Below are 22,378 nucleotides of genomic sequence, written 5' to 3'. Positions count from 1 at the left end.
CTCCTTCTCCATGGTGTTTATGTCAGCTGTAGAGATGGGATCACATGCAGACATTTCCAGGTTTACTAAGGATCCCTTGAAAAAGATGGGCTCTGCTTCGGCATGTTGTGCCCTCCTCTCGCCCCAACCATCTGTAAACTGAACTGTAAACACTAAGAGAACATGTATTGCTGATTCATTTCATTTAAAATAAAAAAAATCCTGTCATGTACCGGTATATGTAGTAGAAATTCAAAAAGAGCTTCCCAGACTGGAGGTTATCCACACAGAAACCCAAAAGAAAAGGAGGAAGTCTCCAGGTGGAAAGATAGGCCTTTATTGAAATACAAATGTTCCTGCAAAGAACCACATTTGATAAAATGCTTTTTAAAATAAACTTCCAAACTGCATATCATTCTTTTTTTTTTATTAAAATAATTTATTAACATATAGAACACATACATTTACATTTACACAGTACATATACAAAATACGTTATTTTCCTAACATAAAGCATTCCTACATTACTCTGTATTATGCCTACCTATACTATACATACCAACACATCTACCCCACACAAACACCCACAAAGTGACTTGACTTCCAGCCATTCTTGTTACGCTACTTTTATTTTTCCAATTGCCTTAAACACATTTCATTATTTCTTTAATCTCTTCTTCTATCTTAACTTTACTCTCCTTTCACTCTAATCATGTTCTGGATTCACTCAATATCTGTCAAAAGTTCAACTTTTTCCACATAGCTTTTGATGTATTCCTTAAAGATAGCCCACTCCTTATTCACTTTTTCAACTTGTTGTAAATATTTTCCCAGAACCCCACAATCTCTTTGCATTCCCACCCCATGTGTAGAAAGGTTCCCGCCCCGTTGTTGTATCTCCAACAAACATCACTACAGTTTTTATACATTTTTGCCAGTCTAACCAGGGTCAGGTACCATCTGTATTGCATTTTTGTTACATTCTCTCTCCTTTCCATCTATTAGGTATGCATGCCATCCAAATTGAGTTCCTACTTCCTCCAGATCTAACACATCAGTGTCCTTTAACTTAATCCACTCCCTTAACCAGGTCAGACCTGCTGCAGCAGGATATATTTCCAGGTCAGGTAGGTCAAATCCGCCTCTCTTTCTCCGATCAATAAGTAATTTATATTTTATTGTAGGTGTTTTTTGGATGGAATGGCAAATTGCACATCATTCCTATTCACCAATCAAAGGATCACAGCAATCTTTTTTTTTAACTTCAATTTTTTTATTGGTTTTCACAAAATTATAAACAAACAAACACATAAAACAAACAAACAAACATAAATCATAACCATATTAAAAATTACACTTATTAACATTGTTAAGTGCCTTCCTCACTTCCCCTTGGTTGAATTTCAATGCATATCCTTTTAAGGGTTTTCCAAATCACAGTTCTTATAAAGTTTAACTTGAACATTAACATCCTTAGATCTTTTCATTTTGAAATTACACCTATTAATTCATCACTTAACTTATATTAAATCCTAAGTCGATTAAGTATCTGCAAGCTGATTCCAATTCATCTAACTTGACATATTTAACTAAATAATCATTAAATTTAGTCCATTCTTTCTGATATTCCTCCTCCTTCTGGTCGCGGACTCTTCCGGTTAGGTTGGTTAGCTCCGAAAAACCAATCATCTTCAAGGATCACAGCAATCTTAATAGTTGCAGCCCAATGTCATCATCCTGAACTAACCAAAATCATTTGGCTCTTCAGATAAGCCCTCATCATATCATGTGACGACATATAACAATTTTTTTGTCTTTTTAAGACTTTGGCTAATATTCCTATTCACTAAATGTCTTCCAACGTCCTCTTTCATCCATCTACAAAACAGTTCAAGATGAATCACAATTGCGATTCTCTTTTCATGTATACTACTCCCACTTTATTCTTTTCAGGGTTCTGGAACAGACATTTGCTACATGCAGTACCTAAAGCAGCTCGTTCTGTTCCGTCAAAGGTAGGCAGGCATAGGCCTTTTCAGTTAGGCTAGGCCATAGGCTTAAAAGAAATCGGAATCATCCAAATGCCGTTTTATGGAATTGTTATTTTCTACAACGTATACATGTTATGAAAGGGCTGTCAGCTGCAGGATGGAGCAAGGTGTTCAGGATGGAGCAATGACTTCAAGTTACAAGAAAGGAGATTCCAGCTAAACCTCAGGAAATACTTTAGGACAGGAAGAGTTTTTCCAGAGTGAAACAGACTTCCTTGGTAGGTGCTGGACTCTCCTTCCATGGAGTTTTTAAAGCAGAGGTTGGATGACCATCTGTCTTGGACAAGATTCCTGAGATTCCCGACTTGCAGGGGGCAGGACCAGGTGACACCCAGGTTCCCTTCTATACGTTAGGAGAAGTGACAGCTCAGTTGCAGTCACTTGGGACTAACTCCCCTATGGGACAGTTCATAAAGTTATACACTTTTGTAACCCAAGTCTGCCTTCAGGGATGCATCTGTGAACTGAATGAGTGAGTAAACTACTTTTAGATTTACTATAATAAGATTGTGTCATATCTTTATGAGGGAGTAGAAGGGATCTTAGCAGGAATCCTATATTTAAAGAGGCTTAAGCAAGCCTGCAACAAGCTAACCACCGTGCAAATTTAAAAAGGGGAATGTTTGGAACTCTGCGAAGTTCTAGAACTGGCTAATGCAAGTTAGGAAGGATATTAGTAAACAATATATCCTTCTCCTGCCTCCCTAAACATCCCCACACTTCCGACTCTCCCATTCTACGATTCTGTGATGGAAACTTGAGCCAAAGTGTTGCCACAGAAACTAGGGAGCTAAAGATGTTTTTCTGGCAGTGGGACAAAATGTCATGGCTAAAATCTTGAGGGCAGAAACCGGAAAATACTGGAAAACACTGGTTCCTTCCAGAAGGTTTTGTCCTTTTCTGCTGAGGCAGCTGGATTTATTATGATTTGCGTTTTGTTATCTCAAGGTCACACCGAGCCAGAAAGATAAATTTGTGAGCTCAGTGGGCTGGTTTCTCTTTCTTACTTTCATTTTCTAACTTTCACATCTGTGAAGTCTCCTGAAGCTTTTATCTGTAATGAAGCTGAAAAACCTTTAGTAGAAAGTTCTTCTTTTGCCAATGAACTTTGCCTCTGCCTGATTTATGGAGAACCAGATGCATCCACTCCAAACAAGCTTCTGCAGCTCTGCTCCCCATCCAGACATGGAGCGCCTTGGCACTGAAGACCAAGATGGGTCCCAGAAAAAGAGACTGAGGTGAATGTGTGGGTCATAAGCTGGGAGTCGTTGGAAAGGAGTCGCTGGGAGTGGCAGAAGGTTCTGTTGAGCAGGTGAGGGAAGAACAAGAGGAGAGAGCAAGAGCTCCATAGAAAGACAAGGCTGCATTGGGATGAGCTGGTGTGGGAATTACAGTGGTGCCTCGCAAGACGAAATTAATCCGTTCCGCGATTAATCCGAAGCAACCCTATTAGCGGCTTAACGGATTAGCGCTATTAGCGGTTTAGCGGCTATTAAAGGCTTAAAGGCTTAGCGGATTAGCTGCTAAAAGGCTATTAAAGGCTTAGCGGCTTAGATAAAGGGGGGGGGGAAGCGAAAAAAAAATCTCAAGACTCGCAAGACATTTTCGTCTTGCGAAGCAAGCCCATAGGGAAATTCGTCCTGCGAAGCAACTCAAAAACGGAAAACCCTTTCGTCTAGCGGGTTTTCCGTCTTGCGAGGCATTCGTCTTGCGGGGCACCACTGTATTGGCAGAGAAAAATGTACATCCAGCAAAAGGGGATGCAGTGCAACTCCTGTAACTGTTCACACCACAAGCTATGATTTCGTATGAGGAAAGGGATTTAATATGCCTTCTTCCCCACCCCCAGTGGATTAGGAAAGATTAGTAAAAGAAGAGGAAGCAGGATTGGATGAACATTAAAAGACACAATAATTTTGGACTGTGACTTGACTGAGATTTGTTGGAACAGTTTTAATACGGCTTTATAGAAACTGGACCTAGAAACTGGAGAAATACTAATTTGGATTACAGTGGTACCTCGGGTTAAGTACTTAATTCGTTCCAGAGTTCCGTTCTTAACCTGAAACTGTTCTTAACCCGAAGCACCACTTTAGCTAATAGGGGCCTCCTGCTGCCGCCGCCGGAGCACCATTTCTGTTCTCATCCTGAAGCAAAGTTCTTAACCCAAGGTACTATTTCTGGGTTAGCGGAGTCTGTAACCTGAAGCGTATGTAACCTGAAGCGTATGTAACCCGAAGTACCACTGTATTAGATGATTACTGTCTGAGTGGTTAAGATTTGAAGGCTGGGCTGTGGGGGCACAATGTAGGAAAAGTGCCATCTTGCTGAAGGTTACTGGATACTAAATACTGGATACTAAATACAGCTGGGTTTATCCTGGAGAGCGTATTCTGAATAATTATTGCTACAGAGGAACGATCACTCAGGGTGGGAGACAAGGAGAAGGGGGGCACCCAGGGGAGAGCTGGGGGAGCCTACCTTTCTATGTGTTGACAAATGATATGATATATATGATACAAATGTGATAAAGGGTATTTTTAGTTATTCTCCCCCACCCTTTCTCTTTTCTATACAAATATGTTTTGTAAAGGTTGTTTAATAATGTTTGCATTATTGTTTTTCTTTTGGTTTTCCCTCTGTATGAATTCTTTGATGGGAAGTGAGAATATCTTTCCGATTGAAGCTCTTTCCACATTCCAAGCACTGATATGGTTTCTGACCTGTATGAGTTCTTTGATGGGTCACGAGATAGGAACTGTGACCAAAGCTCTTTCCACACTCATGGCATTGAAAGGGTTTCTCCCCTGTGTGAATTCTTTGATGGGAAGTGAGCTTGGCCCCCTCCCAGAAGCTCTTTCCACATTCCAAACACTGATATGGTTTCTCCCCTTTATGAATTCTTTGATGGAAAGTGAGACTGGAACTGTGACGAAAGCTCTTTCCACACTTATGGCATTGAAAAGGTTTCTCCCCTGTATGAATTCTTTGATGGAAAGTGAGAGTGGAACATTGACGAAAGCTCTTTCCACACTCATGGCATTGAAAGGGTTTATCCCCTGTATGAATTCTTTGATGGGAAGTGAGAGTGGAACGGTGACCAAAGCTCTTTCCACACTCATGGCATTGAAAGGGTTTATCCCCTGTATGAATTCTTTGATGGGTAGTGAGATGGATCACCCGGCTGAAGCTTTTTCCACATTCCAAACACTGATGTGGTTTCTCCCCTGTATGAATTCTTTGATGGGAAGTGAGAATACTACTCAGACGAAAGCTCTTTCCACATTCGAAGCACTGATAGGGTTTCTCCCCCGTATGAACTTTTCGATGCGAAGTAAGACTCTGCCTGTAACGGAAGCTCTTTCCACATTCCAGGCATGGATATGGTTTCTCCCCTGTATGAATTCTGTGATGGGAAGTCAGCTGCACCCTCTCACTGAAGCTCTTTCCACATTCCAAGCACTGATAGGGTTTCTCCCCTGTATGAACTCTTTTATGCTTTGTGAGGTTGGTCCTCTCCCGGAAGCTCTTTCCACATTCCAAGCACTGATAGGGTTTCTCCCCTGTATGGACTCTTTGATGGGATGTGAGGTTGGTCCCCTCCCTGAAGCCCTTTCCACATTCTAAGCACTGATAGGGTTTCTCCCCTGTATGAACTCTATGATGCCTAGTTAGATGGGAACTTTGAGTGAAGCTCTTTCCGCATTCCAAGCACGGATAGGGTTTCTCCCCTGTATGAATTCTGTTATGGGAAGTGAGACTCTGTCTGTGACTGAAGCTCTTTCCACATTCTAAGCACCGATAGGGTTTCTCCCCTGTATGGACTCTTTGATGGGATGTGAGGTTGGTCCCCTCCCTGAAGCTCTTTCCGCATTCTAAGCACTGATAGGGTTTCTCCCCTGTATGAATTCTTTGATGGGTAGTGAGACCGGAACTGTGACGAAAGCTCTTTCCACATTTGAAGCACTGATAGGTTTTCTCCCCTGTATGAACTTTTTGGTGCAAAGTAAAACTGGCTCTCTCCTGGAAGCTCTTTCCACATTCCAGGCATGGATATGATTTCTCTCCTGTATGAATTCTTTGATGTCTAGTGAGAGTGTTCTTCTGACTGAAGCTCTTTCCACATTTCAAGCATTGATAGGGATTTTCCCTGGTATGATTTGTTTGATGCAAAGTGAGACCCTGCCTGTGCCTGAAGCTATTCTCACACTCCAAACGCTGATAAGGTTTCTCCTTTGTATGAATTCTTTGATGGGATGTGAGTCTGGCCCCCTCCCGGAAGCTCTTTCCACATTCAAAGCACTTATACGGTTTCTCCCCTGTATGAATTCTTTGATGGATAGTGAGAGTGGAACGGTGACCAAAGCTCTTTCCACACTCATGGCATTGAAATGGTTTCTCCCCTGTATGAATTCTGTTATGGGAAGTGAGACTCTGGCTGTGACTGAAGCTCTTCCCACATTTCAAGCACTGATAGGATTTCTCTTGTGTATGAACTCTATGATGGCTAGTTAGATTGGAACTTTGACTGAAGCTCTTTCCGCATTCTAAGCACTGATAGGGTTTCTCCCCTGTATGAATTCTTTGATGGGTAGTGAGATGGATCGCCTGGCTGAAGCTTTTTCCACATTCCAAACACTGATGTGGTTTCTCCCCTGTATGAATTCTTTGATGGAAAGTGAGCCCGGCCCCATCCCGGAAGCTCTTTCCACATTCGAAGCACTGATAGGGTTTCTCCCCCGTATGAACTTTTTGATGGGAAGTTAGATGGGACCTTTGACTGAAGCTTTTTCCACATTCCAAGCACGGATAGGGTTTCTCCCCTGTATGAATTCTTTGATGCGAAGTGAGATAGTCCTTCCGAGTGAAGCTCTTTCCACATTCCAAGCACTGATACAATTTCTCTCCACTGTGAGTTCTTTTGTGTGAAGTGAGGCTATCCCTCTGAATGAAGCTCTTTCTTGGATGGGAGGTGGACTGGGAGCTGTGATGGATGTTCTCTCCACACCCTGAATATTTATAAGACTTCTCTGATATGTGGATTCTGTTGTGTTCCCCCTTGTTCTTAGCTTCCAATTCATTACGTTCTGCAATGAAGAGAGAAACTAATTAGCACCTAGGGAAGAACAAAGTTAATGAATGCTTGTGATAGAGGAAGAACTGAAGAGAGTTAGAAGTGTTTAGCCTGAATTAGGCCTTGAGTCACTTGAGCTACTAGTCTCAGTGCCAGAGCTGACTTAGCAGTTGAGCTGCTCAAATATGGTCACAACATGTGGCTAATTAATATAGTAAATGTGTTATTATTAGTAGTAGATTGTCATCTAAAATTTACAAATCATAAACTTCAAAATGATATATATATATATCAGTCCATAACCAAGTAGTCAATGTAATGGAATGCTGGTGGGGAACACCACAGTGTCTTTCAATGGATGATGTCCAAGACGTCCGGATTTAATCAACTGTTTTGAAGATGAATCTTCGTCAGCTGATGATGAAATTGAATACATTACATACAACGAATGACAACAAAAATAATACTGAGCAACCTTCATATTAAATAATGAATAAAGAATAAATAAAGAACACATACCAAATAATTTTAGACAGAATATCCATATAGGTAAATTGTTGGGTGTAGTGAAGGGTTAACCTTCTGTTTCTCGAGGCTGAGAGGAGGCGCTTACAAGGGAAGTAAGCCAGGACGTGACAAAAGCAGCGTGGAATGCTGTGAGCTGAGTGGAAAGCGAAAGCAGGTTGTTGTGTCGCTGCACTGAGAGAGAAGGATGCAGAGAAAATGCAGCTTGAATCTGATGGCCGTTATGGATTGTAAATACACTACTTTTGTGCAAATAAAGGGATATTAGGACAGAAGAAACTTGTGGGACTTGTTTACTGATCTTTCGACACACGCCGCTGTGTAATTCTGCTAATTGCTTTACGACCGCTCCAAAGCCACACTGCGTAAACAGAAGCTGTTGAGGCTCACAGGGAAGCGTGGCTGGGCGCCAAACAATAAAGCAATAAATCTATCGGAACAGGTTATGGGCCAACGCGAAGAGTGTGAGAAAGGGTTTAGAAGACTTTAAAGGACTGAACGTCAGCTTGATCGACTGCCAAGGCTTCAAAGAGAGCAGAGGGCAGATCGGAGGAGGCTGACAGAGAGGGGGATGAGAGCCACGTCGTCCGGAGTGCCCGGTTTGGCTGCAGAGTGAGTATTATCGGCTGCTCTTGCAAAAAGCCAAAGGAAGAGAAGGGGATTAGCCACAGATTGACCGCTCCTTACTCTCCGCAACAGAATGGGCTGGCAGAGAGAAAGAACAGGACGGTGGAGGAAGCTGTGTCTGCGATCCTGTGGGACGCAGGGCCACCCCAGAAATATTGGTCTGAGGCCTGGCGCTACGTAGTTCATACGCAGAACAGAGTGTACAACTCTGGTGTAGGAAATACGTCGTATTTCTTGCTGCATGGAAAGAAGCCCAAGGTACACTACCTCCGTGTGTTTGGTTGTGAGGCTTGGGTGCTTATTCCAAAGGCTCTACACAAGAAAGGTGAGCCAAGATCTAAAAGAATGATTTTTGTAGGGTATGAGCCTGGCTCAAAGGCCTGGCGGTTTGCGTACCCAAGTGGAAACCAGTCAAGGTTGGTTATCAGCAATAGCTCTGAGTTCTGTGAACAAGCCGGTTGGAAGCGTCTGCACGCTAATCCAGACGTGATTCCACAGCAGTTCTATGACTCAGACGTTGAGGAGGAAGAGGAACTTGGTGCTGGGGACCACGGTCCAGAGCAACAGGATCCACCACAGGGATAGAGTCCAAGGCAAGGACAGCTCAGGATCCCTCAGATTGGGGAACCTAGAACACCTCCTCAGGCAAGTGTCAAGTTTGAGCCAAAGAGTGAGCCTTCTTCACCTGCTGGACCAGCTGTAAGGCCCAAGAGGCGCAGCAGGTCAGAGGGGGAAGACACTGAAGTTGAGGATGATTTAGCTGGACCCAGTGAAGCAGCAGGGTCACCAGGATTCACACTGAGGAGATCAGCGAGGACAAGGAGGCCTCCTGATCGGTACGACACTTCTAGCGTCTGGGTAGGTTCAGCCAGATGTGAACCTGAACCTTCAAGGATCTTCAGAGTTTACCTGAGGAAGAAGCAGATAAGTGGCACAGAGCAATGGACAAAGAGATGAAGTCCATGAAAAATCTAGGTGTGTTCTCAATCACAGAGTTGCCACCGGGCAAGCAGGCTGTGAGTTGCAGGTGGGTTTACCGCTTGAAACCCACTGACACTGGAGAGCCACAGTATAAAGCCAGGTTAGTTGCTCGAGGATTTACTCAGAGAAAGGGAATACACTTCACGGAGGTGTATTCGCCAACGTCACGAGCAGAGACTCTGAGAACGCTTTTAGCTTGTGCAGCACAGAGAGGCTGGAAGGTAAACCACTTTGATGTGGATGTTGCCTACCTAAACTCAAATCTCCAGGAGGAGTTGTACATGATTCCTCCTCCGGGTTTTGAGAACTTGAGGCAGGGTGTTGTGTGGAGATTGCACAAATCCATCTATGGATGGCGTCAATCTGCTAGAAACTGGAACATGTGCTTGAATGAAGCCTTAGAAGAGCTAGGTTTCAGAAGAAGTGTTGCTGATAGTTGTTTTTATTTGAGAGGATCAGGGGCAACACAAGAGTATTTGCAGATTTATGTAGATGATGTGCTGTTTTTCTCAGAGACAGATGAACAGGCAGAGAAGTTTGCCAAAGAGCTAGGTAAACGATTCAAGCTTAAACAGCTTGGTGCTGTCAAAAACTATCTAGGTGTCAGTGTTGAGCGTGCACAGGATGGTAGCTTCTTGCTCAGCCAGAGAGGTAAAACTGAGCAATTGCTTCAGAAGTTCAGGATGAGTGATTGTGCAGGAGTGAGAAGTCCTATGGAGACTAGTTTTGTGAAGGACAGCCAGCAAGTAGAACGCGCTGCGTTCGAAAATACTGAAGTGTTTCAGTCAGCCCTAGGGAGTTTGTTGTACTTGTCCCAGTGGAGCAGGCCTGATATAGCGTTTGCTGTCAATCTGCTCAGCAGGGAAGCTTCAAACCCTAGTGTGCAAGCCTGGAATGGCATCAAGAGAGTTCTGAGGTATTTGCAGGAAACCAAAGACTTTTGTCTTAGGTTACCAGCACAAGGAGAAGTCAAACTGACTTGTTTTGTGGACTCAGATTGGGCTAATCTTGAGGATCCCAAGTCTGTGTCTGGCCTAGTGGTGAAGTTTGGGAACTCAGTAGTTGGATGGAGGTCCAAGAAGCAAAGTCTTATAGCGCTCTCATCCACTGAGGCTGAGTTTAGTGCTCTTTCAGAGGTGTGCAGAGAAGTAGAGTTCTATGCTTGCTTAGTACAGGAACTCTACGAAGTGGATTGTCAACCGATACGTGTTTTCGAGGACAATCAACCATGCCTGTGTTTGGCAGAGTCAGGTCAGTTCAAGGCTAGAACTAAACACCTAGACATTCACTTTTGGAATGTGTGCCAGAGTGTTCAGGAGGGATTAGTTGCACTGAAGTATTGTCCCTCTGCCAAGAACCTAGCTGATGGGTTCATGAAGCCGCTCTCCTTCCAAAGACATGGGGAGTTTTGTGAAGGTTTGGGTTTGGGACGACCAAGGGTTGATTCTCCCCTCAGGCGTGAGACAAGAGGGGGTTTGGGTGTAGTGAAGGGTTAACCTATGTCTCGAGGCTGAGAGGAGGCGCTTACAAGGGAAGTAAGCCAGGACGTGACGAAAGCAGCTTGGAATGCTGTGAGCTGAGTGGAAAGCGAAAGCAGGTTGTTGCGTCGCTGCACTGAGAGAGAAGGACGCAGAGAAAATGCAGCTTGAATCTGATGGCCGTTATGGATTGTAAATACACTACTTTTGTGCAAATAAAGGGATATTAGGACAGAAGAAACGTGTGGGACTTGTTTACTGATCTTTCGACACACGCCGCTGTGTAATTCTGCTAATTGCTTTACGACCGCTCCAAAGCCACATTGAATAAACAGAAGCTGCAGAGGCTCGCAGGGAAGCATGGCTGGGCGCCAAACAATAAAGCAATAACTCTATCGGAACATAAATGTAATACTTGTGGATCAGAGCACACTAACCAGTGTAGCTAACTGATACTGATAAAACAGATGTATAGAACTTATAAGGTTATCCTCGGGTGTGGGAAATAACAAATATTTAAGGCCAATGCAAGAAAATGTAAAGGTACAGAGTATCAAATCTAGCATCACAACGCAAGCTGAAACCATAAAGTTACAGACTTTAAATAAAACAGTTGAAATCTAGCTCTGAATTCAAACCCCCGGATGTGTGGATTTGAATAAATAAATCAACCTAGTTTCTTGTCACAGTAACCTCTTGTAATCTTTCCTAATCCCACGTTTTCTCTGCTTGAACCAAAGAACCGTGTATAAATCTGTGTCTGAATGATGATATTTGATAAAGTGTTCAACTAGGGGTGCCTCCATTACAAGCCACCCAACTGTATGTATATTCCATCTAAAATTATTTGGTATGTATTCCTCATTTATTATTTATTCATTATTTAATTTGCAGGTTGCTCAGTATTATTTTTGTTGTCATTCATTGTATGTAATGTATTCAATTTCATCATCAGCTGACGAAGCTATACTATCTTGGACATCATCCATTGAAAGGCGTCGTGGTGTTCCCCACCAGCAATCCATTACTTTGACTACTTCTTAGTTATGGACTGATATATATATATTATTTTGAAGTTAATGATTTTAATAGAATTATCTTGAACTATATCAGGGTTGTTGTTGTTGTTTATGCTGTTAACCATACTCCAATATATTTTACTTTATCACCAATCCACTCACTCTCTGTAATTCATTTTTTGACTGTGCATCCATGCTTTTCACTAACACCTTAGTTTCCCCTCTATTTATTTTAAAAACCTTGCAGCATTTCCAAGCAGCCTTATTGCTTCTAATACACTACTAAGAGGTTCCCCTAAAGATAATACCACATCATATGCAGAGGACTTCAGTCTGTCATTTTGTTGCCCCACCCTCACCTCCTTTTATATCTGGAGTTTTCCTTGTTCTTCTTGATAATACATAGACAAATGTCCCTTTCTGTATCTTACATTTTTCTAAGAGAGTATTATTCACAATCATGCTTGCCATGTGTTCCGTATAGATTGTCTTATTTCCCTTTAGAAAAGCCTCTCCAATCCCTGTCTCCTGCGTGAGGGAGTTCCAGTTTTACCTACACACTGTGAAAATTTTAAGTTTAATGTAAATAAAGCATTCTGCAATGGAAACAAGATGGTGTTTCTTTTCTTCTTCTTTTTTAGATGATCTTTATTGAATTTTTAGTTACATACTATACATACACATACATTATGTTTCACATTTGTTCTTGCTCTCCCGAGCTGACTTCCTCCTTCCTCCTTCCTGCTTTTTTATGTCGTCTTTAACTTTTCCCATTGTCTTTGTCCATTTCTTCTTCATTTTTTTCCATAAAATATCTGTAAACAAATAAATCTATATATACAATTCTTTTTGTTTGTCTATATTCATTTACAAATATTGTTCAACAATATTCCTAATATACATTTTTAATTCATTTTGATATTATTATCCAATAAATTTCTTTTGTTTTCCCGTTGTGAGGTTTATTTTAGCTCTACTGGTTTCCCTATTTCAGATCGTCTTCTCTAATTTTGCCCATTCTTTTTGATATGTTATGTCAAATTTTTGCTGTTAGTTTGGCTATTTCTGCATACTCCACAACCTTGTACTACCACTCATCTATTGTAGTGTTCCATAATTTTATCCACTTTTCATACTCAATGTTGTGGCCTACATCTATTGTCCACTTAATCATGACACTTTTGATTTCTTCATCTTTTGTGTGCCATTCTAGTAAATACTCATAGACCTTAGATAGTGTTTTTTTTTGTTATTTTGTAGTATTGCAGTTTCTAGTATTGATTGTTCATACCCTCTTGCTTTCTTATCTTTTGAGAAGATGTCATTCATTTGACGGTATTCCATCCAACTTGATAATTTGTCTTTTAATTCCTCATAAGGTTTGAACTTAATTACAATATTCTCTTCCAGTAACATGTCTCTATAGGTCAACCATTTTCCTTTCATATTTAGTCTTTTCAGTGAAAATGCCTCTTGGGGTGACAGCCACCACGGTGTCTTCCTTTATATCTTATCCAGACTTCAAATTGTGGTCTTTTTATGATGTGATTTTAAAAGTCCCGATGTACTCTGACCTTGTCATACCAAACGTATGCATGCTACCGGTATCTGTTTCCGAACCCCTCCAGATCTAATATGTCCGTATTTTCCAAGCTGAACCATTCTTTTAACCATGTTATACATGCAGCTTCATAATATATTTTGAGGACCGGTAATGAAGAGCCTCTTTCCTTTTTATCCGTTAAAAGTTTGAATTTTATTCGAGGCTTTTCCCCCTGCCATACAAACCTAGAAATCACTTTTTGCCACTCATTGAATTGGCCTTGTCCTGTTTTAATTGGAATAGTTTGAAATAAAAAGAGCATCTTCGGTAGGACACTCATCTTAATAGCTGCTATCCTTCCACAGAAGGATAGTTTCAGTCTGTCCCATATTTCCAATTTTGTTTTTACTTCTTTCCATGTTGTTTTATAATTATCCTTAAATAGGTTTGTATTTTTCAGGGAGAACCAAACACCCAGATATTTTATTTCTGTTTTGCTTTGTAATTGGTCTAATTGTTCCTCATTAATGTTTTTTACCATCATTTTTGTTTTACTTTTATTAATTTTAAATCCTGCCATCCCTCTAAATTCTTCTATTACTTTTAATGCTTATACTGTCAAAGTTTGAGGTTCTTGTAATGTCAGGACTATGTCATCAGCAAAAGCTTTAACCTTGTATTCCTTTTCTCCACATTTTATTCCTGTAATTTTCCCTGTTTCTCTTATGTTTTGAAGTAATACTTCCAGTATTGATATACGTAAATAATAGGGGCGACAATGGGCAGCCCTGTCTTGTGCCCTTTGTAATATGGAAGTTCTCTGTTAATCCATTATTTGTTATAAGTTTTGCATTCTGATCTTTATAAATTGCCTCTATACTTAAAAACTTTGTTCCCAGACCCATCATTTCTAAGTTGTGTTTCATAAAAAACCACGTTATCAAACGCCTTTTCCGCGTCTATGAAGATTAGTGCAGCCTGCTTATTTATTTTTGTTTCTAAATATTCAATTATATTTACTATGTTTCATATATTGTCTTTTAACTGCCATCCTGGTAAAAAGCCTGCCTGATCTGAGTGTATATGTAAAGTCATAACGTTTTTTAATCTCTGCGCTAGTATGTTTGCAGTTTATAGTCGTTGTTAAGCAATGATATTGGTCTAAAGTTTTTTACGTTTGTGAGATCCTTGTTTTGTTATTAGGGAAATAAATGCTTCTTCCCATGTGTTGGGAATCTGCCCTTTTTCCATTATATTATTCATTACTTCCTTTGGTGAGCAGACTAATTGTTGACTTAATTTCTTATAATATTTAATTGGTATGCCATCCGGCCCTGGGGCCTTCCCATTCTTTCCTTGTTTAATTGCATCTATAATCTCTTCTTCTGATATTGGTTTTTCTAGTTGTTCGCTTCTTTCTTGGGAAATTGCCCTCAGTTTATGTTTTCCTATATAAGTTCTTATCTTCTCCTCATTTTCTTTGGGTGCTTTATATAGTTCTTTGTAAAATTTAAGGAAAACTTTCCTTATTTCTTTGGGATTATCTATTATTTCATTATTGTCTTTTATTGTATTTATGATCCTCTATCCTTGTTTTTTCTTTAGTTGCCAAGCTAACCATTTTCCAGTTTTGTTTGCTGATTCAAAATTTTGCTGTTTTAGTAGTTTAATTTTCCATTCCACCTCCTGATTTATAATCATAGATAGTTTCATTTGCAGCAATTTACTTGCTTGTTTTAGCTCTGGGTCCTCTGGTTTCCTAACCACCGGGTTTTCTATATCTTTTATTTTATTTAATATTTCTACTTTATTCTTTACCCTTTCCCTCTTTTGGATACAATTCTGTTGCAGGAAGAATCCTCACATAACTGCTTTGCTTGCATCCCAGACTACATTTATGTCTGTACCTTTATTTTGGTTTAATTCAAAGTATGTACTTAGATTTTTTTTAATTCTTTCTAATATTTCTGTACTGTCTAACAAATTGTCATTTATTCTCCACCTCCTAGCTGTTGGGTCTTTAGTCTTCCATTCCATTGCAGTAACATTATGATCTGATAATGTCTTTGGTAAAATTTCAGCTTTCACCACTCTTGTAGTTAGTTCTTTTGATAGCCAGATTTGATCTATCCAGTTCCAGCTTTGATTTGGTTCTGCATAATATGTGAATTGTTTTGTTAATGGGTTTTTTAGTCTCCATATGTTCACTAATTCATTATTCTATAAAAGAATGTGGTAATTCCCCCTGGTCTGATTTCACTCTTCTTATTGATCTATCCAGTTCAGTGGAGATTACCCCGTTGAAGTCTCCCAACAATATAGTATTATAGTCTATGTAGTCCATCAATATTTCCTCTAATTTTTTTGTAAAAGTCTGCTTTCTTTTCGTTTGGCACATATATGCCCACTATGATTATTTTTTCTCCTTCTATTGTACTTGTATTCCTATTACTCTTCCTTCATTATCTTTAAATATTTGTTGTGCACAGTATTTATTTTTTACATATATAACTCCTCTCTTCTTTTGCACATCTGAGGAAATAAATACATTCCCCAATTTTTTTATTCTTTAAAACTCTATTGTGTTTCTGTGTTATGTGTGTTTCTTGTAAACAGATTATGTCTACTTTTTAAAAAATAACTCATTCAATTTTATTTCTTTTGGCTTTATTATTCATGCCATTAACATTCCATGATATAATTTTAATTGTCATTTTGATTTAATTAAAAACAATTTTATTTTATTGTTTACACTTAAATATCTCCCTCTTCTCCCTCTTGTTCTTGTTTATCCTCTTCACTTTCCTGTTCCCCTCCCTCCAACTCCTTATATCTTCTTCCAAATTTCTGCATTTCTTGTACTGTCTTAATTTTAAATTTACTGTCTTTATAGTAAAATGACACACCTTCTGGATACTCCCATTGGAACCTTATTTTGTTAGCTGTTAATTTTTTGGTCAATTCTTTGTAAACATTTCTTTTGTGTAAAAAACGATTGGGAATATCCTTAAACACCAAAATTTTCCCATCTATAATCAATTGTTTTTCTCGGCTCTTCCTCAGAATAGTATTCCTCACTTCTGGTGAGTTAAAGATTGCTAAACAATCTCTAGGGTATTTTTTTTGACTTGCCTGGACCGAGGTGACTTTTATTCTGAAAACATTAATCACCATGTAATCATAGAATCATAGAGTTGGAAGAGACCACAAGGGCCATCGAGTCCAACCCCCTGCCAAGCAGGAAACACCATCAGAGCACTCCTGACATATGGTTGTCAAGCCTCTGCTTAAAGACCTCCAAAGAAGGAGACTCCACCACACTCCTTGGCAGCAAATTCCACTGTCGAACAGCTCTTACTGTCAGGAAGTTCTTCCTAATGTTTAGGTGGAATCTTCTTTCTTGTAGTTTGGATCCATTGCTGCGTGTCCGCTTCTCTGGAGCAGCAGAAAACAACCTTTCTCCCTCCTCTATGTGACATCCTTTTATATATTTGAACATGGCTATCATATCACCCCTTAACCTCCTCTTCTCCAGGCTAAACATGCCCAGCTCCCATTTTGGTTGCCCTCCTCTGGACACGTTCCAGTTTGTCAGTGTCCTTCTTGAACTGTGGTGCCCAGAACTGGACACAGTACTCCAGGTGAGGTCTGACCAGAGCAGAATACAGTGGCACTATTACTTCCCTTGATCTAGATGCTATACTCCTATTGATGAGGCCCAGAATTGCATTGGCTTTTTTAGCTGCCGCGTCACACTGTTGGCTCATGTCAAGTTTGTGGTCAACCAAGACTCCTAGATCCTTTTCACATGTACTGCTCTCAAGCCAGGTGTCCCCCATCTTGTATTTGTGCCTCTCATTTTTTTTGCCCAAGTGCAATACTTTACATTTCTCCCTGTTAAAATTCATCTTGGTTTTTTTTGCCCAGTTCTCTAATCTGTCAAGGTCGTTTTGAAGTGTGATCCTGTCCTCTGGGGTGTTAGCCACCCCTCCCAGTTTGGTGTCATCTGCAAATTTGATCAGGATGCCCTTGAGTCCATCATCCAAGTCGTTGATAAAGATGTTGAATAAGACCGGGCCCAAGACAGAACCCTGTGGCACCCCACTAGTCACTCTTCTTGAAAGGATTCCTGAGATTCCTGACTTGCAGGGGGCAGGACCAGATGACACCCAGGCTCCCTTCCTGTGGGATGTGAAACTTATAGCAGTCAAGTACAACATTCCTACAGTGGACATGTTTGGGGATGTTTTGTAGCACTCTGGGACAGACTTCCACTGCATGTGACTTGAAGTAGGTGTGGCCTATTCTGGGTAGAGGAGCACATGTCCTTCATGTTCTGCTCTTTTTCTCCATTTTGTCTCTATATGTTAGGAGAAGTGACAGCTCAGTTGCGGTTACTTGGGACTAACTCCATTATGGGATAGTTCATATAGTTAGACACTTTTGTAACCTAAGTCTGCCTTCAGGGATGCATCTGTGAACTGAATGAGTGAGTAAACTACTTTTAGATTTACTATATTTACTATAACAAGATTGCATCGTGTCTTTTTATGAGGGAATAGAAGGGCTCTTACCAGGAATCCTATATTTCAAGAGGCTTAAGCAAGCCTGCAACAAGGTAACCACCGTGCAAATTTAAAAAGGGGAATGTTTGGAACTCTGCTAAGTTATAGAACTTGCTAATGCAAGTTAGGAATGATATTAGTAAACAATATATCCTTCTCCTGCCTCCCTAAACATCCCCACACTTCCAACTCTCCCATTCTATGATTCTGTGATGGAAACTTGAACCAAAGTGTTGCCACAGAAACTAGGGAGCTAAAGATGTTTTTCTGGCAGTGGGACAAAATGTCATGGCTAAAATCTTGAGGGCAGAAACCGGAAAATACTGGAAAACACTGGTTCTTCTCTTTCTTACTTTCATTTTCTAACTTTCACATCTGTGAAGTCTCCTGAAGCTTTTTTCTGTAACGAAGCTGAAAAACCTTTAGTAGAAAGTTCTTCTTTTGCCAATGAACTTTGCCTCTGCAACATTTGCCCTCCTCCAGTCTGCCGGGACTTCTCCTGTTCTCCAGGAATTCTCAAAGATGACTGCCAGTGGTTCTGAGATCACATCTGCCAGTTCTTTTAATACTCTTGGATGCAATTCATCTGGCCCTGGAGACTTGAATACATCTAAACTAGCCAAGTATTCTTGTACTATCTCCTTAGTTATTCTGGGCTGTGTTTCCTCTGCTGAATCATTTGCTCCAAATTCTTCAGGCCGGGCATTGTTTTCTTTATCGGAGAAGACTGAGGTAAAGAAGGCATTGAGGAGTTCAGCCCTTTCTGTGTCCCCTGTTTGCATTTCACCATCTTCTCCTCTGAGTGACCCCACTGTTTCTTTGTTCTTCCTTTTGCTACGAACATACCCATAAAAGCCTTTTTTGTTGCTTTTAATCTCTCTAGCAAGCCTGAGTTCATTCTGTGCTTTAGCTTTTCTGACTCTGTGTCTACACGTGCTGGCTATTTGTTTGAATTCCTCTTTGGTGGTTTCCCCCCTTTTCCATTTTTGTACACATCCTTTTTAAATCTTAACTCAGTTAAAAGTTCTTTAGATAGCCACCCTGGCTTCTTTAGGCACCTTCCATGTTTCCGTCTCATTGGTATTGCCTGAAGTTGTGCTTTTACTATCTCCCTCTTAACAAACTCCCAGCCATCATGAACTCCCTTTCCTTTTAGTATTACTGTCCATGGGATCTCACCCAGCACTTCCCTAAGTTTTATGAAGTCGGCTTTCTTAAAGTCAAGAAATTGAGTCCTAGTATGCTTGGCTGCTCCTTTCCGCTGTATAGTAAACTTCAGAAGAGCATGATCACTCGCGCCTAATGATCCTTCCACTTCTACCCTACTAACCAGGTCATCCACATTGGTTAGGACCAGATCTAAAATGGCTGTTCCTCTTGTTGCTTCTCCCACTTTCTGGACAATGAAGTTGTCTGCAAGGCCAGTGAGGAATCTGTTTGACCTTATGCTCTTGGCTGAGTTTGACATCCAACAAATCTCCGGGTAATTGAAGTCCCCCATTACTACTATCTCCCTTCCTTTTGCATGCTTGGCCATCTGTTCCAGGAAGGCATCATCTATGTCCTCCATTTGGCTAAATCCTCCTCCCTAATTTCTAATACTTTAGCAATTTCTATGATAAATCTTTCTCTCACATTCAACCCATCTTTCTCTGCAAGTCCCTGAAATTTCAAGTTCTGTGCTTTTTGGTTCATTTCAAGAAAGGCTGGACTGTCTAATGCATTTTCTTGTGTTTTTTAAAGTTCTTCCATTTGCCCTTTCATTCTTTCCCCTTCTTTATTTTCCCTCATTTCTTTTTGCATTTTTTTGATTGTTCCTCTACTGTTTGTATTTTTACTTTCAATTCCTTCATTTGTTCTGATAAATCTGAAGCCACTTCCAATAACATTTCCCCAATATTTTTTTCACTTTCCTTTACTTCTCTCCTGATTCCTCTTATTTCTGCCAATATTTTTGCAAAATCTCCCTCCCCTTCTATCTCAGCTTTTGGTGTCCTCCTCTCTCCTGTTGTTGTTATTTTTGCTGTCTTACTCATGTTTCTTTAATTATTAAATAATTTTTCAAGATGCAGTTCCACGAACTTCCGCTGGGGGGTTATTTTACCCTGTTTGCCAAGACACTTATTTTCTCTGCTAGTCCCTCATTCACCACAAGGTGTCTCTATCTCTCCTACTTCCTTTTATCACACACAATCATACACAATGATAGTCTAAATTTCCTCTCTTAAAGAGCAACTTAACTCAAAGAAATATACAATCAAATACCTCATATATTCGATATCTGTCCGATTGTGTTCCGTTTATATCAACACCTTGGGTTTCCCCAGACCTCAGTCCCCCCTCCTATTCAGTTCACAATCAGCTCCATCGTTCTACACAGCATCACGAGTCGCAAACAACAGGAGAGAAGAAGTAGCAGTTCTAATTCCCCCTCTGTTGCCACGTAGGGAAGGCTGCAAAAAGTCTCAAATCACTCAAGGCTGATATTTGTAAACGTTGAGAAGTAAAGTGCAAACAATGTCTCTAAGCTCTCTGCAATCCAAAACCTTCAGTAACGTCCAGTAGCCGTGTTGTTACAATGTTGTTACAGTATTATGATGGGTCTTTACATTCAATGGTGTTTCCAACCTGGTATTCCCAAAAGCACCTTAACAGTACGTACAAAGTTCTGAGTTCCTCACAAATGTACTGAATTTCACAGGTATTTGAAACATGGTCCTATATCTCCCAATTAAATTTATTTGTTCAGCTTTATCTTGTCTCTTAGCCCTTCTAGGAGCTGAGACTCTTTTCCTTCTTGGACTTTCTTTTTAAAACGCTGGCTTACTCATACCGATTTTTTCCCTTGCGTCATTTTCTCCACCAGCATCAGGAATTCCTTTGCTCCCAAATTGTTAGAACTCTCCCCTGTACCTCCTTATTCTTTTGCTTCTTTTCCACTTTTTCTCTTGTTTTGGGGTGTGGGGTTTAATCTTAAGCCTCAGAATACTTTACCGCTTCCCCTTTCGGAGCCTGTGGTATCGCTTTGCAGGTCAGAATGGATCCTAGAGTTCGCGTCTTCAATCCTGCCTCCTTGCCGAACACCGACAGGTCCGGTGTGCACACAGGAGAGATGCCTCTGAACGCAGCCAGCCTCCCAAGCCTGAGGATTTACCTCCTCAGGTTACAAGGTTCGCTTTTGCCCTAGCGTAATCTCTTTTTGCCTCACAAAGCTCAGGACCTCTCTGGAAAGTTGATTCTGCGCTCCTTCAAATGGTAGTGGTAAAACAGGAAGTCAAAAACATGAACTTATTTCTGTGTTCCTGCAGTTAATTCGTTCTCCAGCTGGTGTCGCTGTCTTCTATTGGCAGCTTGTTTACTTTACTTGCTTCACTCCTCCCCCTCCTTCTTGGGCGTTGCCTCTCAGACAGTCATTCAAGCAGCATGAGACAGCAGTTTCCCCTTCACCATTTCCTCTTTAGGAGGGCCTTCCGTCACTCACTACCCCTCCTTTCAAGCTCCACCATTTGTCCCTCTTTTCCTCTTTCAGTCCTCAAAATTATCTTAATGTGCTGGGGTTCTCCCCTTCACTCCACTGTCTTTGGCAGCTTGTCCGTAGCTTGGGGAAACCCCTTAGAAAATAGCTTGGCACATTTGAGATTACATCTGCAATGGCGGGGGGGGGGGGAGAGTAAATACTACCAAAATCTTCCTCTTGTCTATTCCTTTCTGCTTCAATTAAATCTAGTCCCCAAGACGCAATCAGGCTTCAGGCCTGGAAACCAGAAGTAACAGCAATTAATTATATCCAATTATTTACTGCAAGATTTCCAAATATTTTGCTGTCCTGGGTATTGATCCTTTCTTTTTTCCTTCTACTATTTAAACTTAAGATGTCCAATAATTTCTAATTGTCCATTTTTTGTCTTCACTGTCGGGATCTCCGCTCGGCCAAGCTGATAACGCTCATCTTCCTCCGAGTCCTTTGGAATCGCCCTCCCGACAAATAATTAATGACATGAGCCTTTGATGAGGCTCCAAGGCACGTTCAGTTCAGCAGAGTTTCCAGCACAGGAAAGAGACGAGAGGTTTGGGCTACATTGTTATGCTTTATTTCTTACTACGCAGACAGCAAAGAAATATACATCCTCTTCCTGTGAGAGCAGAGAGCAACTGAACAAAGGAACAAAGGAAACAGGAAACCAGGAAACATCACATCCGTCTCCTGCCTCCGTGAGACTTCCAACAGCCTGCAAGGCCTCTGGAATGTAAACAGAGTCCTGTGACTTCAAGCAGCTGCTCAGTAACAAACAGAAACATTCACAAGCCCTTTGCTTTAGATTCTTTTCCAGCCGGTAAGTTTGGCGTCCGGACCAGGCCTGGCATCTAGCCCAAAAATTAAGTAGTAGTGCTTATTTTTTCACTACTCCAGGTTACATTCCTGCTTGAAAAGTTCTTAAGGACTGACCTGTATTCTTTGCTTCATGATACTTGTTCTTCAGAGTGAGAAATCCGTCTTTTAAAATATTTTCTCCAGGAGCTCTCAGTTTCTGCTGC

At 40.8% G+C, this 22,378-nt stretch overlaps 1 protein-coding gene across 3 annotated transcripts in view; it reads right to left on the bottom strand.

Moving 5' to 3' along the window:
• LOC308469372 (uncharacterized protein) overlaps positions 1 to 22,378 on the bottom strand; it is a 64,178-nt gene that overhangs the window by 33,698 nt on the left and 8,102 nt on the right. The window contains exon 3 of one of the 3 annotated variants that reach the window (XR_013982103.1): positions 4,110 to 7,117. Coding sequence is in view for 1 of the 3 variants with exons in the window: in XM_080991713.1 (XP_080847839.1) it covers positions 4,644 to 7,117 (2,474 nt within the window). In the remaining 2 variants the exon portion in view is untranslated. Of the gene's footprint in view, positions 1 to 3,963; positions 7,118 to 12,379; positions 12,550 to 22,378 lie in introns of those variants that run through there. The other 2 variants (XM_080991713.1, XR_013982102.1) reach the window with 2 other exon arrangements.

The sequence above is a fragment of the Podarcis pityusensis genome, assembly GCF_964106645.2.
Source record: "Podarcis pityusensis genome assembly, chromosome: 2".
In the NCBI taxonomy this organism is placed as follows: Eukaryota; Metazoa; Chordata; class Lepidosauria; order Squamata; family Lacertidae; genus Podarcis; species Podarcis pityusensis.
The sequence above is the reverse complement of the archived record's forward strand: the minus strand, read 5'-3'. Positions and strand labels throughout refer to the sequence as shown.